Here is a 17,706-nt window from a genome sequence, read left to right as displayed (position 1 = left end):
AGACAATTTACTTCTGTGCAGTAGCGTAACTGTTGCAACTGGGCCTGGGAATCGGAGACTGGCAGCGTGCCAGAGAGAATTCTATGAGTGTAAGACGCACATACAGTTGATTATCGGAACACACAGGCAGAGACATGTTTCGCATCATACAGTATGCGGGCAGAGCAGAGATGTGTCTGTATGGGACGTTGTTAGAGCATGGAAGTACAGGGTTTTATATATTTTTTTATTTTTTTAAATACACCTGGGCCCTGTAATTTATAATCTATTAGTGCTGGGAGGCTGTTGGTGGTCATTTTAATTAATGAGGGGGTTAGCAAGACAGTAAAAGTCGATGTAGCATATATTTTTCAAGTGTAATGTGTGGGACAGGAGTGGAAGCACGATTTTAGTTATATGGTGGCCCACTGGTGTCTTGTTACACTACTGCTTCTGTGTGTGCACTGCATGTCAGAGGCTGCCCTTTTATTCTCTTTACTCCCTCCTATCCTGAGGAGAGTGATAGCTGCTGAACAGCCTGGCTGACTCATCCATCATAGCAGGTAGTGTGCACAAAAGGAATGTCTGGAATTGAATACAATCTCTATGTAACAGTGGATAAGTTACCTAACAAATAAAACTGACATTGAATTTATCTGTCTAGGTGGGGTCTTATCTGTGTTGTATAGGAGTAACACTGAGGAGAGGCTTGCTTGAGATTCTGTATGCTGCATTTTATCAGGGGCTCTGCTGGACACTTTATTGATAAGTGGCGGCTGCTACTGGACATTTTATTAGACAGTTGCTGCATTTTTCACCCTAGGCTTATACTCGAGTCACCTATTTTTGCCAAAGAAAACTTATTACCTTGGCTTATACAGGCAGTCCCCTGGTTACCTATAAAATAGGTTCTGCAGGTTTGTTCTCAAAGGGAACCTACCACCACGATTCTACCTTTAAAGGTCCGAGTCCCCGGCATCTGTGGCATGAGGGCGAGGAGCTACTGCCGTAGCACTTACAACCATTAGTGTATCAGAATTATGTGCTTGAGTTTCTCGCGTGTAAAACCAAGGTTCTGTTACAGCTCTAAGTTATTGCTGTCAGTAGCCAGCACTAAACATCCTTAGCTACTGCACCACCATCCTGTCAGGATGTATGAGGTAAGTACTTGAATGTAAATGTTTTAAAACCATATACCCCCCCCCCCAAAAGGCCTCATATAAAAAATATAGCACCTTACTGCCCTTTACTTCAGTAATTGTAACTCCTTGTCCTCAGATGTAAAGTAACAGGGCTGCAGATTTCTCCATCTTCATTCTCTCCAGGCAAGAGAAACGGAGGAGGAGGAGCCCATCAGCCCCAAAAGCAGTAGCGATCACATTGCCAGTCCGCCCCTGGCCAACTGAATAGCTAATGTGCTTACACAAGTCACGTGCTTACTATTTATGTATTTTTTTTAGTGCCCCTTTAAACAGTTAGTATGCAATATTATGCAAAATGTAGGAAAGTCAACAAATGTATAGTGAATATGCATTAATTGTTTATGGAGTGGTATGGAGGTCACTTGCGCATATTTTAATTTCTCTCTGAAGTATTTGTAACATCTCTCCCCCCCCCCCCCCCCGGGGCCGTGTATGGGGGCAGCAGGTGGCTAGAAGTTGTGTGGCCGGCTTGATGGCGACTTAGTTGCTTGTGTCATACACACATGTTAGGGCCAGCAAGGTGGAGGGAGCGGCCTTGTGACAATTAAGGTTTCCCCTGGGGCACTCCCGGTGTAGGTGATGGATCCCCAGAAGGTGGTAGTGAGGGCCAGGGATGCACAGAGAAAAAGAGATCCTGCAAACTCAAGATTCCATTGCTAGGAGAATTCCAACAGCGCCAGTTAACGGGCTGGTAGCAACCTCCTTCCTCTGAGGCTAGCAAGGCTGATAGTTTGCCGGCTTAGCAGGAGAAAGTCCTCTACAGCAGTGATTTTCAACCAGTGTGCCGCGACACATGGTCGGGTGTGCCGCTGGGAAAGTTCCCCAAACTATGGTGCCCCCTGTGTTTTGTTTCCCGGCAATGAGCAGCGATGCGCAGTCACAGCTTCTTACAATGTAGGAGACGTGTACAATAACACATGCGCAAGCTTTGAACCTCGCGTGACAAAATGGCGTCACCGAGGCCGGCGCATCATCCTGAGAACGGAGAGACTCTCGCATTTGCCCACCGACAAGGTAATGCCCACCAATAATGCTGCGTATATGAGCTTTTGCCTGAGTATATGAACTGTTGGCAGAATACTCGGCATATGAGCTGGTACTTTTAGTACTCCAGCAGTATACTGCATATAACAATGAGAAATGTAAAATGAGAAATACTATAGTCATGAAGCTGGAGTACTACAAGTACCAGCTCATATGCTGAGTATATGAGCTGGCACTTGTACTCTGCCCTCATGGCCATAGTACTTCGCATTGTACCCCTTTATATTGCAGTATATGAGCCACATAATAATCAGCACCATATACTAAAAATAGGGAGAAACTGAGAACTTTTGAGGAAGAGCTTCGTGTGTGTCTTTCCACCATTCCTGCCAGGATATCCCTTTTGTGTTTATCGAAACAGGCCCAGGTTTCACAATGAGTGAGTAAAATAAATTTAGAATCTACTGTATATTATTAACTATATGTATAATATGACTGTTTTAGTGACATTTTGTGCTATTTTGGTTGGTGGTGTGCCCCATGGTTTTTCTAAGTATAAAAAGTGTGCCGCGGCTCAAAAAAGGTTGAAAATCACTGCTCTACAGAACAGAAACTGGGGGAAACTCAACCTGGACCCTTGGCCAAACTGTATGGACCCCGATGCATCAGTAGCACATATCTCAAAACAGAGATCTGATGATGATAATAATCTTTATTTATATAGCGCTTTCAAATTCTGAAGAGCTTTAAAAATCATAATGGACATATAGAAATACATTATTGATACCCAGATAACTAGACAGAGTCTATATTTATAGACTTTACTCTGTCTAGTCACTCTGGGCTGCTAAGCCTTAGTAAGGTTACATAGTTAATGTAAACTAACTCATATTAGCAGCACAGGATGAAATACTTGTATACATCTCTTTATATAGCAGGTATTGATACATAAAATAGGTATTGATACATAAAATAGCTGAGCGGGTAATTGATCTCCCTCAGATCCCTTTGTCAGTACTTTCTCAAGTACAACAACGTTACCACAGGATTTCATTTAATTATTAAATTTTTTAATATGCTAATGTATACTTTTAACGTCTGAAGTTGTTTATCTTCTAGTCATAGTCCATCATGTCCTCGATGCTCCTCAGCAGTGATAGCAAGTTATTTGTACTGGATAAGGAGTCTGATATTTCCAGGTTTATGCCACTATACTTCAGAGAAGAGGCTCCGGTGCTGTAACTCAGTTCATGAAGAAGACGCATTGCTACAGGAGTCACCTACAATATAGTAAAGAACAATGAGGTTTAGGGGACAATTAATATAATATGGAACACTTCTCAGAAATATGTACCCATAATTGTTTCTTAGGTACCAAGTGGAGAATGTAGGAAATTATCAATCTTTTTAAAATGCCTTATTGGGAATAGGGAGGGTATTTTTATAGACCCCCATTCACTTTTGTATATTTAATAATGCTAAATAATAATGGACAAGCGTGAAGTTCACTGATGTTGATCCAAAAAAGGCAAAATACCTCATGAAGCAGATGCCTGCTGGTCAACACTAGGGAAAAAAATTCTTTCCAGTTCCAAATTAGGTAGTCAGAATAGATCCCCGAATCTCCCATTGCAAAAATTAGACTGTCTTGACATGATATTTTTCGATTTCCGTCTAGGCATCCAGGCCCATCTTGAATTTGTCCAGTCTCACAACCTTCACAACAACCTGCAGCGTCGCGTTCCCTAGTCGCACTACTTTTATAGTAAAGGATTACCAACCATTTATACAAATTACACCAACGGTTGTAGGAAAATGATTTACACTGCAGGTTTTGAATCCAAAGCAATAATTAACATTCTTGATGTATAATTCAACCTTTGCAATGCAAAGGTTAAAATTCAATCACAGGTAAAGTTGCGGCTGAATGGAATGCCAAATACCAGTCATTTTCTATTCCATCACTTGCATCCCCAGCTTAAAGAGTAACTGTAAAGGTTTTTTTTCACAAATCAATAGCTCTTGGGATGTAAAACAACTTGCTTCCTATCTCTGTACTGATAAGCCCTGTAGTCCGTAGTATAAACAGATCTACAAACTCCTGGGAGGGGAGGGACTGCTCCCAGCTCACATAGGAGGAGATCATGTGACAGAGCTCTCTGTGTGTATGTTGCAGAGCTGGATGTGTTTCAAGACTGTGGATATAGATGTCTCCTGCACAAAATAGTGATTTACAAGGTACCCCTGCTTCATTTCATTTCCACCATCCCAGTCTGTCTGTCTTTGCAACTCATGCTGCTCCCTTCCCCCATATTGTCATCCGCAGTATCCGCTCTGTGCAGATAAGTTATTAACACGTCTATAGACTGCATGTAACTGGTTTACTTATAATTAGAGATGGGCGAATCGATTCTAATGATTCTAACTTCCCTGGTCTCCGCTCCCCAGTCTCCGCTATCCGCTCCCCGGTCTCCACTCTCCTCTGTCCGCTATATGCTCTGGAATCCCCTCCCCGCGCTGGAGGACAAGGCAGAAACGGCCAGAACAAGAAAAGAAGAAAAAAGTAAGACAACTCCTATGTATAGATGTGTATTTATGTGTGTATAGGTAGAGGTGTGTATGTATAGGGGCGTGTGTATGTATTGGTGTGTGTGTGTATGTATAGGTGTGTGTATATTTGCTCTATATACTGTTTATATACACTCACCGGCCACTTTATTAGGTACACCTGTCCAACTGCTCGTTAACACTTAATTTCTAATCAGCCAATCACGTGGCGGCAACTCAGTGCATTTAGGCATGTAGACATGGTCAAGACAATCTCCTGCAGTTCATCAGTATGGTGAAGAAAGGTGATTTGAGTGCCTTTGAACGTGGCATGGTTGTTGGTGCCAGAAGGGCTGGTCTGAATATTTCAGAAACTGCTGATCTACTGGGATTTTCACACACAACCATCTCTAGGGTTTACAGAGAATGGTCCGAAAAAGAAAAAACATCCAGTGAGCGGCAGTTCTGTGGGCGGAAATGCCTTGTTGATGCCAGAGGTCAGAGGAGAATGGGCAGACTGGTTCCAGCTGATAGAAAGGCAACAGTGACTCAAATCACCACCCGTTACAACCAAGGTAGGCAGAAGAGCATCTCTGAACGCACAGTACATCGAACTTTGAGGCAGATGGGCTACAGCAGCAGAAGACCACACCGGGTGCCACTCCTTTCAGCTAAGAACAGGAAACTGAGGCTACAATTTGCACAAGCTCATCGAAATTGGACAGTAGAAGATTGGAAAAACGTTGCCTGGTCTGATGAGTCTCGATTTCTGCTGCGACATTCGGATGGTAGGGTCAGAATTTGGCGTCAACAACATGAAAGCATGGATCCATCCTGCCTTGTATCAACGGTTCAGGCTGGTGGTGGTGGTGTCATGGTGTGGGGAATATTTTCTTGGCACTCTTTGGGCCCCTTGGTACCAATTGAGCATCATTGCAACGCCACCGCTTACCTGAGTATTGTTGCTGACCATGTCCATCCCTTTATGACCACAATGTACCCAACATCTGATGGCTACTTTCAGCAGGATAATGCGCCATGTCATAAAGCTTGAATCATCTCAGACTGGTTTCTTGAACATGACAATGAGTTCACTGTACTCAAATGGCTTCCACAGTCACCAGATCTCAATCCAATAGAGCATCTTTGGGATGTGGTTGCCTTGTATCAACGGTTCAGGCTGGTGGTGGTGGTGTCATGGTGTGGGGAATATTTTCTTGGCACTCTTTGGGCCCCTTGGTACCAATTGAGCATCATTGCAACAGATCTCAATCCAATAGAGCATCTTTGGGATGTGGTGGAACGGGAGATTCGCATCATGGATGTGCAGCCGGCAAATCTGCGGCAACTGTGTGATGCCATCATGTCAATATGGACCAAAATCTCTGAGGAATGCTTCCAGCACCTTGTTGAATCTATGCCACGAAGAATTGAGGCAGTTCTGAAGGCAAAAGGGGGGCCAACCCGTTACTAGCATGGTGTACCTAATAAAGTGGCCGGTGAGTGTATGTGTATTTGCTGTATGTATACTCAGTATGTGCGTAGATGTTGTATATACTGTATGTGTGTGAATATATATTTTTATGCAGTATTGGGGATATTTATTAGGGCTTCTGCGCCATGTCAATTTTAGTTTTACACTACATGGCGCAACGGTGTATGCATTTTATACTACATGGCGGCACACTGTATGCATTTTACACTACACGGCGGCACGCTGTATGCATTTTACACTACACGGCGGCACGCTGTATGCATTTTACACTACATGGCGGCACGCTGTATGCATTTTACACTACATGGCGGCACGCTGTATGCTTTTTACACTACACGACGACATGCTGTATGCATTTTACACTACACGGCGGCACGCTGTAAGCATTTTATACTACACGGCGGTACGATGTAAGCATTTTATACTACATGGCGGTACGCTGTATGCATTTTATACTACATGGCGGAACGCTGTATGCATTATATACTACATGGTGGCAGGCTGTATACATTTAACACTACAGGGCGGCACGCTGTATCTGATTTTTAAGTTGTATCTGATATATTACATATATGGCGGGGTGGGGGGCGTCGGTCTATGGCTCGCCTCAGGCAGCAGAAAGGCCTGGTTCACCCCTGCACACAGCCCTATAAAACCCAGCCATTTTCTATCTCAGCACTTCACACTTCATGTTGTAGCTGCTGCTATTGTACTGTGCGATTCTTGCTGCAATCCCTTGCTGTTCTCTAAGGGGGTTCTATATACCCCAAATAGCAGTTCTATTTAGTGACAAAATCGAATAGGAAGAAATCTGTTTGACTTTCATGCATCTGCAGTAGCGATTGGTGGACCAATCCCTGGTTGTTCTTTAAGGGGGATCTGTATACCCCAAATAGCAGTTCTAATTAGTGACAAAATCCAATAGGAAGAAATCTGTTTGACATTCATGCATCTGCAGTAGTGAGCTGTCAATTGTGGGTTATCTGTATAACGCACATAGCCATACCTTTTGGGGGCTCTAGTTTACAGCCTGATTTACGTGTGAAATCCACATAGTTTATACAGTGATTTTCGCTGAAATTACACTGTCAGTTGTGGGGTATCTGTATAACGCACGTTGCCATAACTTATTGTGGTTCTAGTTTACGGCCAGATTTACGTGTCAAATCCACATAGTTTATACAGTGATTTTCGCTGAAATTACACTGTCAGTTGTGGGGTATCTGTATAACGCACATTGCAATACCTTTTGGGGGCTCTAGTTTACAGCCAGATTTACGTGTCAAATCCACGTAGTTTATACAGTAGTTTATACAGTGAAAAGAAGTGCAAAATGATCAGTGACCTCAATGCAAAATTACTGCCGACATCCTCTGCACTCTTTTGGGGGGCTTTCCACATGTATCCGCGTTTAACAGAACAGGTTCTGTTGTAATCTATGGAATCATCTGATGTCAGTGTAAAAAGAGTGCACTCTTTGATGTTATAGTGGGATCTTGGCCCTCAGCTCGGTCCTTTCGAGCTGGCACAGACGTTACCTTGTCAGGCTGCGTTCCTGCTTTGCTTATTTGGGGAAGTTGGCCTATGTAAGTGCACATGGAAGTGAAGAGTGAAGCGATTCTAAAAGCTGCGGCTGTCATGTGCGTGTCATACTAAAACACAGCATTGTTTGAAGAACAAACCACGCTCCCTATGCATATTTAAGCATGGCACAACGTTCTACAACACACTACAGGCTATCTGCAGCCAGGGGAAATGCCTGTTTTTTAACGTGATTCGTTTTGATTCGATTCGGGTCAAATCGAATTTTTTCGAAAAATTCGGCGAATCAGGACGAAACTAATTTTAACAAATTCGCCCATCTCTACTTATAATTTCTTCCACTTATTACATGTTCCCTGCTCCTCCATGTGATGGAAGCTGCCAGGGTAGTCACCATATACATCCTGTGCACTGTGTAGTGTTCACTGGATTTACTTGTGGGAAATTAAATGGATTTAATGCTAAATTGCTTTGAGAACACAAGGAATCATGGCAAGCCAACTAGCCTCAGCTTAAGAGCAATGACCCACAGACAGAAGTTTCCGCCCACTACACCTCTGGTGATAAAGATTTTTATCAAACACTTTCAGAACAAAAAATGCCATAACTTTGGAGAGAAAAGGGTGAGCAGCACAAAATAGGTATCGTTCTGCTTGTTTTCAAAGTGGGATTCACATTGTTACAGGGGAACATTCTTCATAACTGGACCCTCTGCTCTATTATTATATATATTACATATAGTGTAAATGGATACAGTATATACTGATGTGTGTGTGTACTGAAGCCATTGGGTCATTAACATATCAAAAGGCTTTGAACAGTAAGAAGCCACCATGAACCAGGTGTGAGATTCCCTGCACACACTGGGGTCTATCCTAAGAGGGTCTTAGGGTGGAGTTATAGGGGAGTGGGCAGGGACTACACATAGGGATATTTAAGCATATTAAAACCCAGAAATCGCTCTCTTCTGTCTCTTGCTTCCTGACCCCCACCTGGATGAACAGCACTTAAGGAACCAGGTCATATATTGTGTGTGCTGTCTGTGTATGTATATAACTTTATAAGAGTAATTATAACATAGTACTTATTATAATATAGTAGACTTTATACGTGTACCTATAGATATTCCAGGTGTTATGTGTTTTACCATATATATACATAGCTAAGTGTCTACAGTGAGTGTGTATATATTAGTGTAACTACATCTATAACCTGTAGCCGTGGATCTCTGCCCTGCATGTGTATTGGAGGATTAGATATATAGATGCTATTGTGCATGACTCTCTATATGTACATGGTCAGGTACTGGATATGACCCCTGCTTCAGGGTATATCCAGGAGCTGCTGTAGTGTTAGAATATATTGTATATACATACACATTACTGGGTGTCCAGAAGGGGTCAGGAGAAGAAGGTTTGTGTGTTGTTGTGTTCTCTATGTATTTTGTATTGTATTTTATGTAGTTACTTTGTCACATGTATGTTGTTAGTAAAGTCTTTTTGTATAAAAGTATCTGCAAGGGTTGTATGTTATTCCTGTGATATATGAAGGACTGGAGTAGGTGCTTATGGTAAATAGCACAGACTAAGGGGCTGGACAGAATCACTGAGGCCTAGAGGAACTGAATAGAAACCCAATCCCCAAACTCCCCTTTATCACACATATAATAAAATCATTATAACTTTACAGTCACGCTTTAAGGGTATTTTCACACACTGTGGAGAATTACAGATCCAGAAATCTGATGATATTTGTGGTAGGAAAAACAGCAACATTTGATGCTGAGAAGTACATTATGATTTTTAGATAATTTTATCACTGACAGGGGCATAGTCTAAAATGCTACAATTTGCTTCACAATTCGGCTGCAAAGCAAGTCCGCTAATAGGAGATAAAAATGTAGATAAGACGACCCTAATATGACCTCCGAGACGGGAAATGGCGCCCAAATGTCCGAAATGCGACTTTTACACCTTTTTACATGACATAAAAAATGTAATTAAAAGTGATCAAAATGTTCCTCAAAATGGTAGCAATGAAAACGTTGGCTTATTTCTCAAAAAATGACACCTCACTCCGCTCCGTGCACCAAAGTATGAAAAAGTTATTAGCGTCAGAAGATGGCAAAATTTATTTTTCCTTTTTCGTACACATTCATTTTTGAAAATGTATTAAAACGCAATAAAACCTGTTTAAATTTGGTATCACCACAATCGTACCAAACTAAAGAATAAAAGAATAAAGCAGAGGTGTTATTTGGAGCAAAGAGTGAAAGTCGTAAAAACTGAGCCCATGCGTTTTTTTTTCAATTTTTCCACATTTGGATTTTTTTTCCTGCTTCCCAGTACACGGCATAGAATAATAAATAACATCACGCCTTAACCCCTTGACGCTCTGCGCCGTAGCTGTACAGCGCAGAGATCAGTGCAGGGCTCACAGGCTTAAACCCTCTTCATACACAGGTGGGGTTTGTTGCATATTGCAGCAAACCCCCACTGCTAATAACTGCGGTCGGTGCTAGCACTGATGGCGGCTATTAACCATTCCGATGTAGGCGGCATTTAAAAGACGGCAGCACGTGGGCACCACCATCTTGGATCCGATTGTCAGACCTGAGGCTGTCTGTTTTCTGAAAATTTGTTACAATGAGTCAGTGGATCATTGTAATGAATACTGTGCAAAAATGCCATATATTGCAATACAGAAGTATTGCAGTATATGGTAGGAACGATCATACCATCTAGGGTTAATGTACCCTAGAGGGTCTAAAAATAGTAAATAATAATTTTAAAAAAGTAAAAAACCTAAAAGTTCAAATTATCCCCCTTTCCCTAGAACTGAATAAAATGTGGGAAGGTGGGCTGCACACTATCCAGACAGCAACTTTAGTCATTTTATGTGAATAAAACCCCTGTACTAAGCCAGTAATTCCCACATACCCTCCAAGAGCACCTCCCGCAGGCAACCTCTGATAGATCAGTCACATAAACTCTGCTTCCCTGTGTCCCATCTAACCTTCCCTCCACCTGCCAAGTGAAGTAGCCCTTAAGAAACATTGTTAAATTTGTTCTGCTTCTGATTTATATTCTGTGACCTTTTTTCTCAACTTGTGGTTAATAGTGCAGAACAGAATAAGAATAAGGAGACCTACTAAATTGAATAAAGAAAAAGAACAGCATTAAAACTAATTAATAAAGTTGAAAAGAGATGTATAATGAGTTTCCCATACTTCCTACATGGGATATAAACAAATTGTATGTGTAGATTATAGTGGATTGAACATACAAAACACATAATCAGCTTTGTACAGCACTCACTGAGCATCCTAGATGGGGAATGGACAGGTTGTAAGTGTAGATTATAGTGGAATGAACATATAAAGCTGTGTACAGAGTTTCCTGAACATCCTAGATGAGGAATGAACAGGTTGTATATGTAGGTTATGATGCAATTAACATATTTTACACAGATGTAGTTGTGGATGGAATTCCCTGGCCATATTAGATGTGGAATGAACACATTTTTATAAGTAACACATAATCAGCTTTTTACAGAATTCCATTAACATGCTAGATGGGGAATGAACAGGCTTGATGTGTAGATTATAGTTCCGTTTCGCAGAGTGAAGGTTACGTCATGGCTGCCTAGCAACCGGACGCGTAACGTATCACATCACAATACACACTAGAAGACCGGAAGTTCCTTGTCGGGTACGTCATGGTGCTTAGCAACCAGACGCTGACCGCAGTACACAGCAAAATCGGAAGCTTCCCGTTGTACCGGCCTCTTTCCATGGATTTTAGATTGTGTATCATATTGTATATTTAAAAATTTTACCATATATATATATATATAAAGATGTTGGATGACACTTACAATGTTGATTATTTTAATATGTAAAAATTGTCTGCACACGATATGATTGTTTGATTATCTCATAATCATTTCCGGTAACCGGATTAGTATTTAAGAGATGCCATTAGCACTATGGGGCAAATTTACTTACCCGGTCCATTCGCGTTCCAGCGGCGGCTTCTCCGCTCTGGATTCGGGTCCGGCCGGGATTTAATAAGGTAGTTCTTCCGCCGTCCACCAGGTGGCGCTGCTGCGCTGAAAGTAAACTCATCGCGCCGGAATGCACCGAGCTGGACCAGGTGAAGGTAAGCGGTCCTTATGCGACACATTTTCGTTTTTTAAATGCGGCGGTTTTTCCGAATACGTCGGGTTTTCGTTCGGCCACGCCCCCCGATTTCCGTCGCGCGCATGCCAGCGCCGATGCGCCACAATCCGATCGCGTGCGCCAAAATCCCGGGGCAATTTAAGTACAAGCGGCGCAAAACGGAAATATTCGGGTAACACGTCGGGAAAACGCGAATCGGGCCCTTAATAAATGACCCCCTATATGTTTTATGCCTGACGAAGGCCCGATTCCCAGACCGAAACGCGTTGCACATTGAATAAAATACGCTTTTAAAGAAATCACTCCCAGAGCGGTCCATCCACGAGCGCCGGCACCAGTTTCTTCCATACACACACTTGGGCTTACACGTTGCATCAATACAGCGTCCTCTGAGCGATTGGAACAGAGCCGGCAGCCACTAAGGATAAATCTGCATGAATGGCTCTAACCAAGCGCTATAAGGTGAGTGCACTAATTATGTATCTAGCACCTTTAATGGTACCAGGCTTACTACACTAGGAGAGCGCACATTTTGTCTCCCTCCCCCTTTTTTCCCGACATAGCTCCCATCTCGAGGAATCACCATCTCGAGGGGATCTTATAGAGGGATCCCATATTTTTTTGATACTGCCACGCCGAGGGGACGCCCAGAAACTTCGGTGGAACTAGGGAGATAAGACACAGAGCAGCAACTCGTGTTCGGCCACTCATACTTTAACCGTTTAAAATGGAATACTTCGAAAAGAGAATTCTGAATAGAAGAGAACTTCTACACAAAATACTCGGAGAAGAATCCTCGACCTCCAGCTATAGAAAAAGAGATGGAACATCCCGGACTAAAGAGATGATTACTCTGTTTATGTCCTTTGAGGACTTGGCTAGGAGAGAACTGATCCATAGCCTTGATGTAATGTTTTTTTTAGAAATATATGTTTACCGTAACATTGTACCAAGAGGTTTAGACATTAAAGTCTCTTCAGCCTTTCCAGATGATATGGAATACATGAATGCTCATTAGGCTTGATATCTCGTATCATGAATAAGAGATTAGCAGAATGCGATAAGCTTACGAGGGCTATTCAAGAAACCCTCAGAAAATTAAATGAGTTTAGGGATCTTCCAGACTTCGAACACATTAATAAAAACATCTTGACCCCACTAACAAAGCTTGAGGAAGAGATTGTACTAAAGAAAAATAAAAAAACTCAATGCTCGTCCATCTAATATCTACTTAAATGTAAAAAATACGAATAGAAACCAAAATCAAAATAAAAATAAAGAGAAAAACTCAGAGACATCACATGATACCAATAGCAATAAAAATAAATGTGATATTAAAAATAGATCTCACCATAGATCAGCGACACCAAGGAGTCATAACCATAGGCTCCGGAACACTAGAACTGTACATAGATCTAAATACAAAACTTATCACACATCCACTATACATAATACCCAAGATCAGGTTATTCACCAAAACATACCCAATGAGAAGAAGGAGACCCATCTGCCCAGTCCTATCAGTTCCAACCTTCAAAACTCCTACTTATTAAATCTCACTACACATGATATTCATTCATCACAAAATCAGGATAGCATTATCAATGCTATTGATTTGGATCACTCCAATATTTCCATATCAATCTTCTTTTTTAGAGATAGGCCCCACGCGACCGTCCACCCCACAACAACCCCCAGTAGATCCGAGCAAATACATCCAAATAGGAAAGAATCACATTCTGAACTATTTCATCCCTTTGAATACACCAACAACTGAAAAGAAAAAAAAAGAAGAACAAGAGGATGCAGAGGGGGAAGAAGTGACTCAAAACGGAAAAAGAACAAGAAGAGGAAACCAACGAAGACCTCCAACACAATAACAGAGACGAAGAGAGAAGACGCCGGTACAATACAAATCTTCAATCTATCCAAATACATCTTGGATGCAGACGAAGAATCTTTACTAAATAAGGGTTTAAATTACTGCCCAAGCAAAGCTACCGACGACTTCAATCTTTTCATAGATACTAATTTGTTTGTGAAAAAACTCACACAACAAAGATACTTTCTAAAAAAAGGTAGAGAATGCAAAGAAGATTCTACAGGGGAAATCCCGGATGGGGAAACCCGTACAACCTTACCTGAGGAAAATTATCTACATCAAGAGGTGAAAATGAGATCCTCCTTCTATCCCGTACAACACAAGGGACACTATTTGGAGACCTTCGCAGCATTGATCACTGAGGATTTTAAGACTATAAAGACCTTGCAAACCCAGGGAAAGAATCTAACCAAAGGAGAAGAAACTGCCCTAAAAACCTTGAAGGAGAATACCTCCATTGTTATAAGATCTGGAAATAAAGGGGGGGGGGGCATAGTCATTCAGGACCGGGCAGACTACCTGAAGGAGGCCCATAACATTCTGAAGGATAGAGAGTTCTATGACCCCCTCCAAAAAAAAACCCCTGAAAATACACCTGGAAGAGTATAATACACTTATAAAACAAGCATGGGGGGGGCGTGGCCTGATGCCGGACTGAGCGGACGCGCGCCGCGGAGCTCCCGGGACCCGACACCCTATCTCCCTTCCCAGGCAGCCATCCCTCACCTGTGCCACCTCTGTCCTGCTCCGCTGTGCCCCGCACACCTGCCGCTGTCCACCGGCACCGATCTTGAAGCGGCTGTGGACTCCGCACCGCTCCCCGGCATCCCCCTGCAGCCGGCCACGTGACCAGCGCGGCGGCCCGATCCTAGCCGCCCGGTACCGCGGCAGGTACACAGCGCTGCTCTGATCACCGGGGAAATCATCCTCCTCCCCTGCAGCCCGAAACACCGCTTCCACCACCGGAGGCACCGTGACAGCTCCAGCCAGCACTGCATCCTGCCGGAGGCGCCATTTTGTGGGACTCCCCTGCGCTGCCTGAGGCCTAGGCGCGCAGGGTTAACCCTGACACTGCCAGACTGAGCCGGGACCAGGTAGGGAAGTAATTCCCCTGTTGCTGCCCACCTCTGCCCTGGGGACCCCTGGTTGTGCAGCCCAGCACTGAGTCCTCCATACTCCCAGTGATCCCCTGCTCCTGGGTTCTGCTTTATATTAACCCTCGCAGTGCCGCTGCAATACTCCACGTGGGTTTGTACTGTATCTCTGCTAATTACAGGACGCTAGGCTCCTCGATTGTTTATCACTGGCCCCCCTGCCCAGACGCCATGGGTAACCGGAGGAGGACGACTAAAATGCTCAAAGCAGCGTCTGCGCCTCCATCGGATGATGAATCCGTCCATGAAGATCCTCCATTCCAGTCCCTGGAACCCCTGGATGCGCAGGAATGCTCCACATCCCAAGCCGTTCTTGCGCAGATACAGTCGAATGCTGCTAAAAAGTTGGGGAGATTCTCACGCACACAGCCCTGCTCTCCTCAGGGGTCCCCAAACTCCTCTCCCTCCCTCTTTGAAGGCTCCCAGAGCCCGCCGCAGCTTGTAAGCTATGAAGAGGGCGATGATCCGCCTGACGCGGCCACGGAGTTGGATCGAAAATTTGCAGAGGTGCTGGCGGCCATTAACGGATGCCAATCCAAACTGGTCACCAAGGTGGATGAGCTGCGACAGGACTTTGTTCTTTTAAGACATGATGTCCACAAAGCTAAAGAGCGAATTACAGAAACTGAACGCAGAATATCTGAGGTGGAGGATGTCCAGAGGCCTATGCCGACACAGATCAGAGAGCTTCAGCGCCAAATGTCTGCATCCATCGACAGAGCTGATGACTTCGAAAACCGCCTGCGACGGAACAACGTCAGAGTGGTTGGCCTCCCCGAAAAAGTGGAGGGGTCTGACCCGGTTTCCTTTTTTGAAAATTGGCTCAAAAATATGCTGCCTGCAGATACCTTCTCCCCGTTCTTCACAGTGGAAAGGGCCCATCGTGTGCCATCCCGCCCTGGCCCCCCAGGGGGCAATCCAAGACCCTTCCTGGCCCGGCTGCTGCACTTTAGGGACAGGGACTCTATCCTCAGGGCGGTCCGTACCAAGGGAGAAATTCTCTATGCCAATAGCAGAGTGTCCTTCTACCCTGATTTCTCTGCATCCGTCAGGAAACAGCGAGCACAATTTACTGAGGTCCGTGCCCGTCTCCGTGACAAGGGGTATAAATACTCCATGATGTATCCTTCCAAGCTCCGAATTGTGGACGGACAGAAGACTCGTTTCTTCACCTGCCCAACCGAAGCACTTCACTGGGCTGATGCAGCCCCTCGGGCTCCTGCTGGAAGGCCCGCACCTCCTGAGTGACTGGACTCATATATCCTTTTATCTGATATGCAATGTCAGTGCTGGACTTAGTCCTGATTAGATATTTAGGGGTCCCAGATCACTATTACAGGTTTCTACTATCTGTTTACATACTACGTGCCTCACAAAATGTACCCTGTGACTGATTGCGTTCTATTTTTTGGTCATATCGACCAGTGCGCCACACATGGCACTTTTCCCTCTCCCTCCTCCTCTCCCTCCGCCCTCCTCCCTCTCCCTCCTCCCCCCTTTCCTGTTACCACTACCTCCCTACGTCTCCCTCCTTTCTCCCCCCCCTCCCCTATCTCCTCTTTGGTTCTCGCAAAATATGGCTGCCTAATAACCTCCTGATCATCTATTCATTAAGGGTTGAAGGTCCCGGGGCAAATGGTGTAGGTTTGTCTTGAGTTAGGGACCACTGTTCTACTATTTGACTGTTAGTGGGTATAGGTCTACACTACTGCTGTTAGGGTGTTAGACAGGGGGTTTGTACTATTGGGATTGTTAGTTCAGTTCTGTTATATTTGTTATGCTCACTGTTGTCTGTCTGTCTATGTCTCTGTGGTATGAAAGGATGAATGCTTGGTTGCTCACGTCTCCTCCCCCACACCCCTTTCCCTTCCGCTAAGATGTCTTCACTTAAGGTAATGAGTTGGCATGTGAGGGGACTTAACTCCAAATTCAAGAGGGCCCTGATGTTAGATGTCATTAAGCGTCAGGCCCCCCATATTGTATGTATCCAAGAGACACACCTTACGGGTCAGAAGGTCCTCTCTCTGAAGCGGGCCTGGGTGGCTAGAGGTTATCATTCCTCCTACTCTGTCTACGCCAGGGGAGTATCCATACTCATATCCAAAGCGCTTCCCATAGAGGTCATACAGGTAGCGCCGGATCACTTTGGCCGTTTTGTGATCTTACATTGCGCCTTGTGGGGCTTTACCTTTACTATAGCGTCTATTTATGTCCCCCCTCCCTTTGATCCAGCAGTATTGCACCTAATATCCAGTAAGCTGGCTGCTATGCCTCCAAGTCCGATACTCTGCATTGGTGACTTCAATGCTGTCCCTAATCCCTCCTTAGATCGTACAAGTGGTCTGGACACAGGCTCGGTCCGTCTGAATGAGTGGCTCACTTCTCTAGACCTCGCCGATGTTTGGCGTAGTAAACATCCTCAAGAGAGAGAATATTCATTTTATTCCTCTGTTCATAAGAGCTTCTCTAGGATTGATCTGGCCTTTGTCTCCCCTGATATGTTGCCGCACGTTGATCAGGTATCCTATTGCCCGCGCAGTGCATCAGACCACTCCGCCTTGTTCATCAGTCTCCTTATAGGCCCCCCCAGCGACTCCCGCTTATGGCGCCTGCACCCGGCTTGGCTCCTATCCCCAGCGGTCCAGAGTACTGTTAGGGCAGCGCACAGCGAGTTCTGGGACGTACACTCAACCCATCCTGATCCTCTTCTAGTCTGGGACTCGTACAAGTCCTCGGTGCGG

General features: G+C 44.2%; 1 protein-coding gene across 1 annotated transcript in view; it reads right to left on the bottom strand.

Moving 5' to 3' along the window:
* Nucleotides 1-2,862: 2,862 nt before the first annotated feature.
* LOC140063990 (interferon regulatory factor 3-like) overlaps nucleotides 2,863-17,706 on the bottom strand; it is a 76,749-nt gene continuing 61,905 nt past the window's right edge. The window contains exon 10 of the mRNA XM_072110344.1: nucleotides 2,863-3,445. Coding sequence (XP_071966445.1) covers nucleotides 3,281-3,445 — 165 coding nt within the window. The 3' untranslated portion in view covers nucleotides 2,863-3,280. The remainder of the gene's footprint in view (nucleotides 3,446-17,706) is intronic.

This window comes from Engystomops pustulosus, chromosome 6 (assembly GCF_040894005.1).
Source record: "Engystomops pustulosus chromosome 6, aEngPut4.maternal, whole genome shotgun sequence".
Taxonomy (NCBI): domain Eukaryota; kingdom Metazoa; phylum Chordata; class Amphibia; order Anura; family Leptodactylidae; genus Engystomops; species Engystomops pustulosus.
This window is presented reverse-complemented; position numbering and strand designations above follow the sequence as displayed.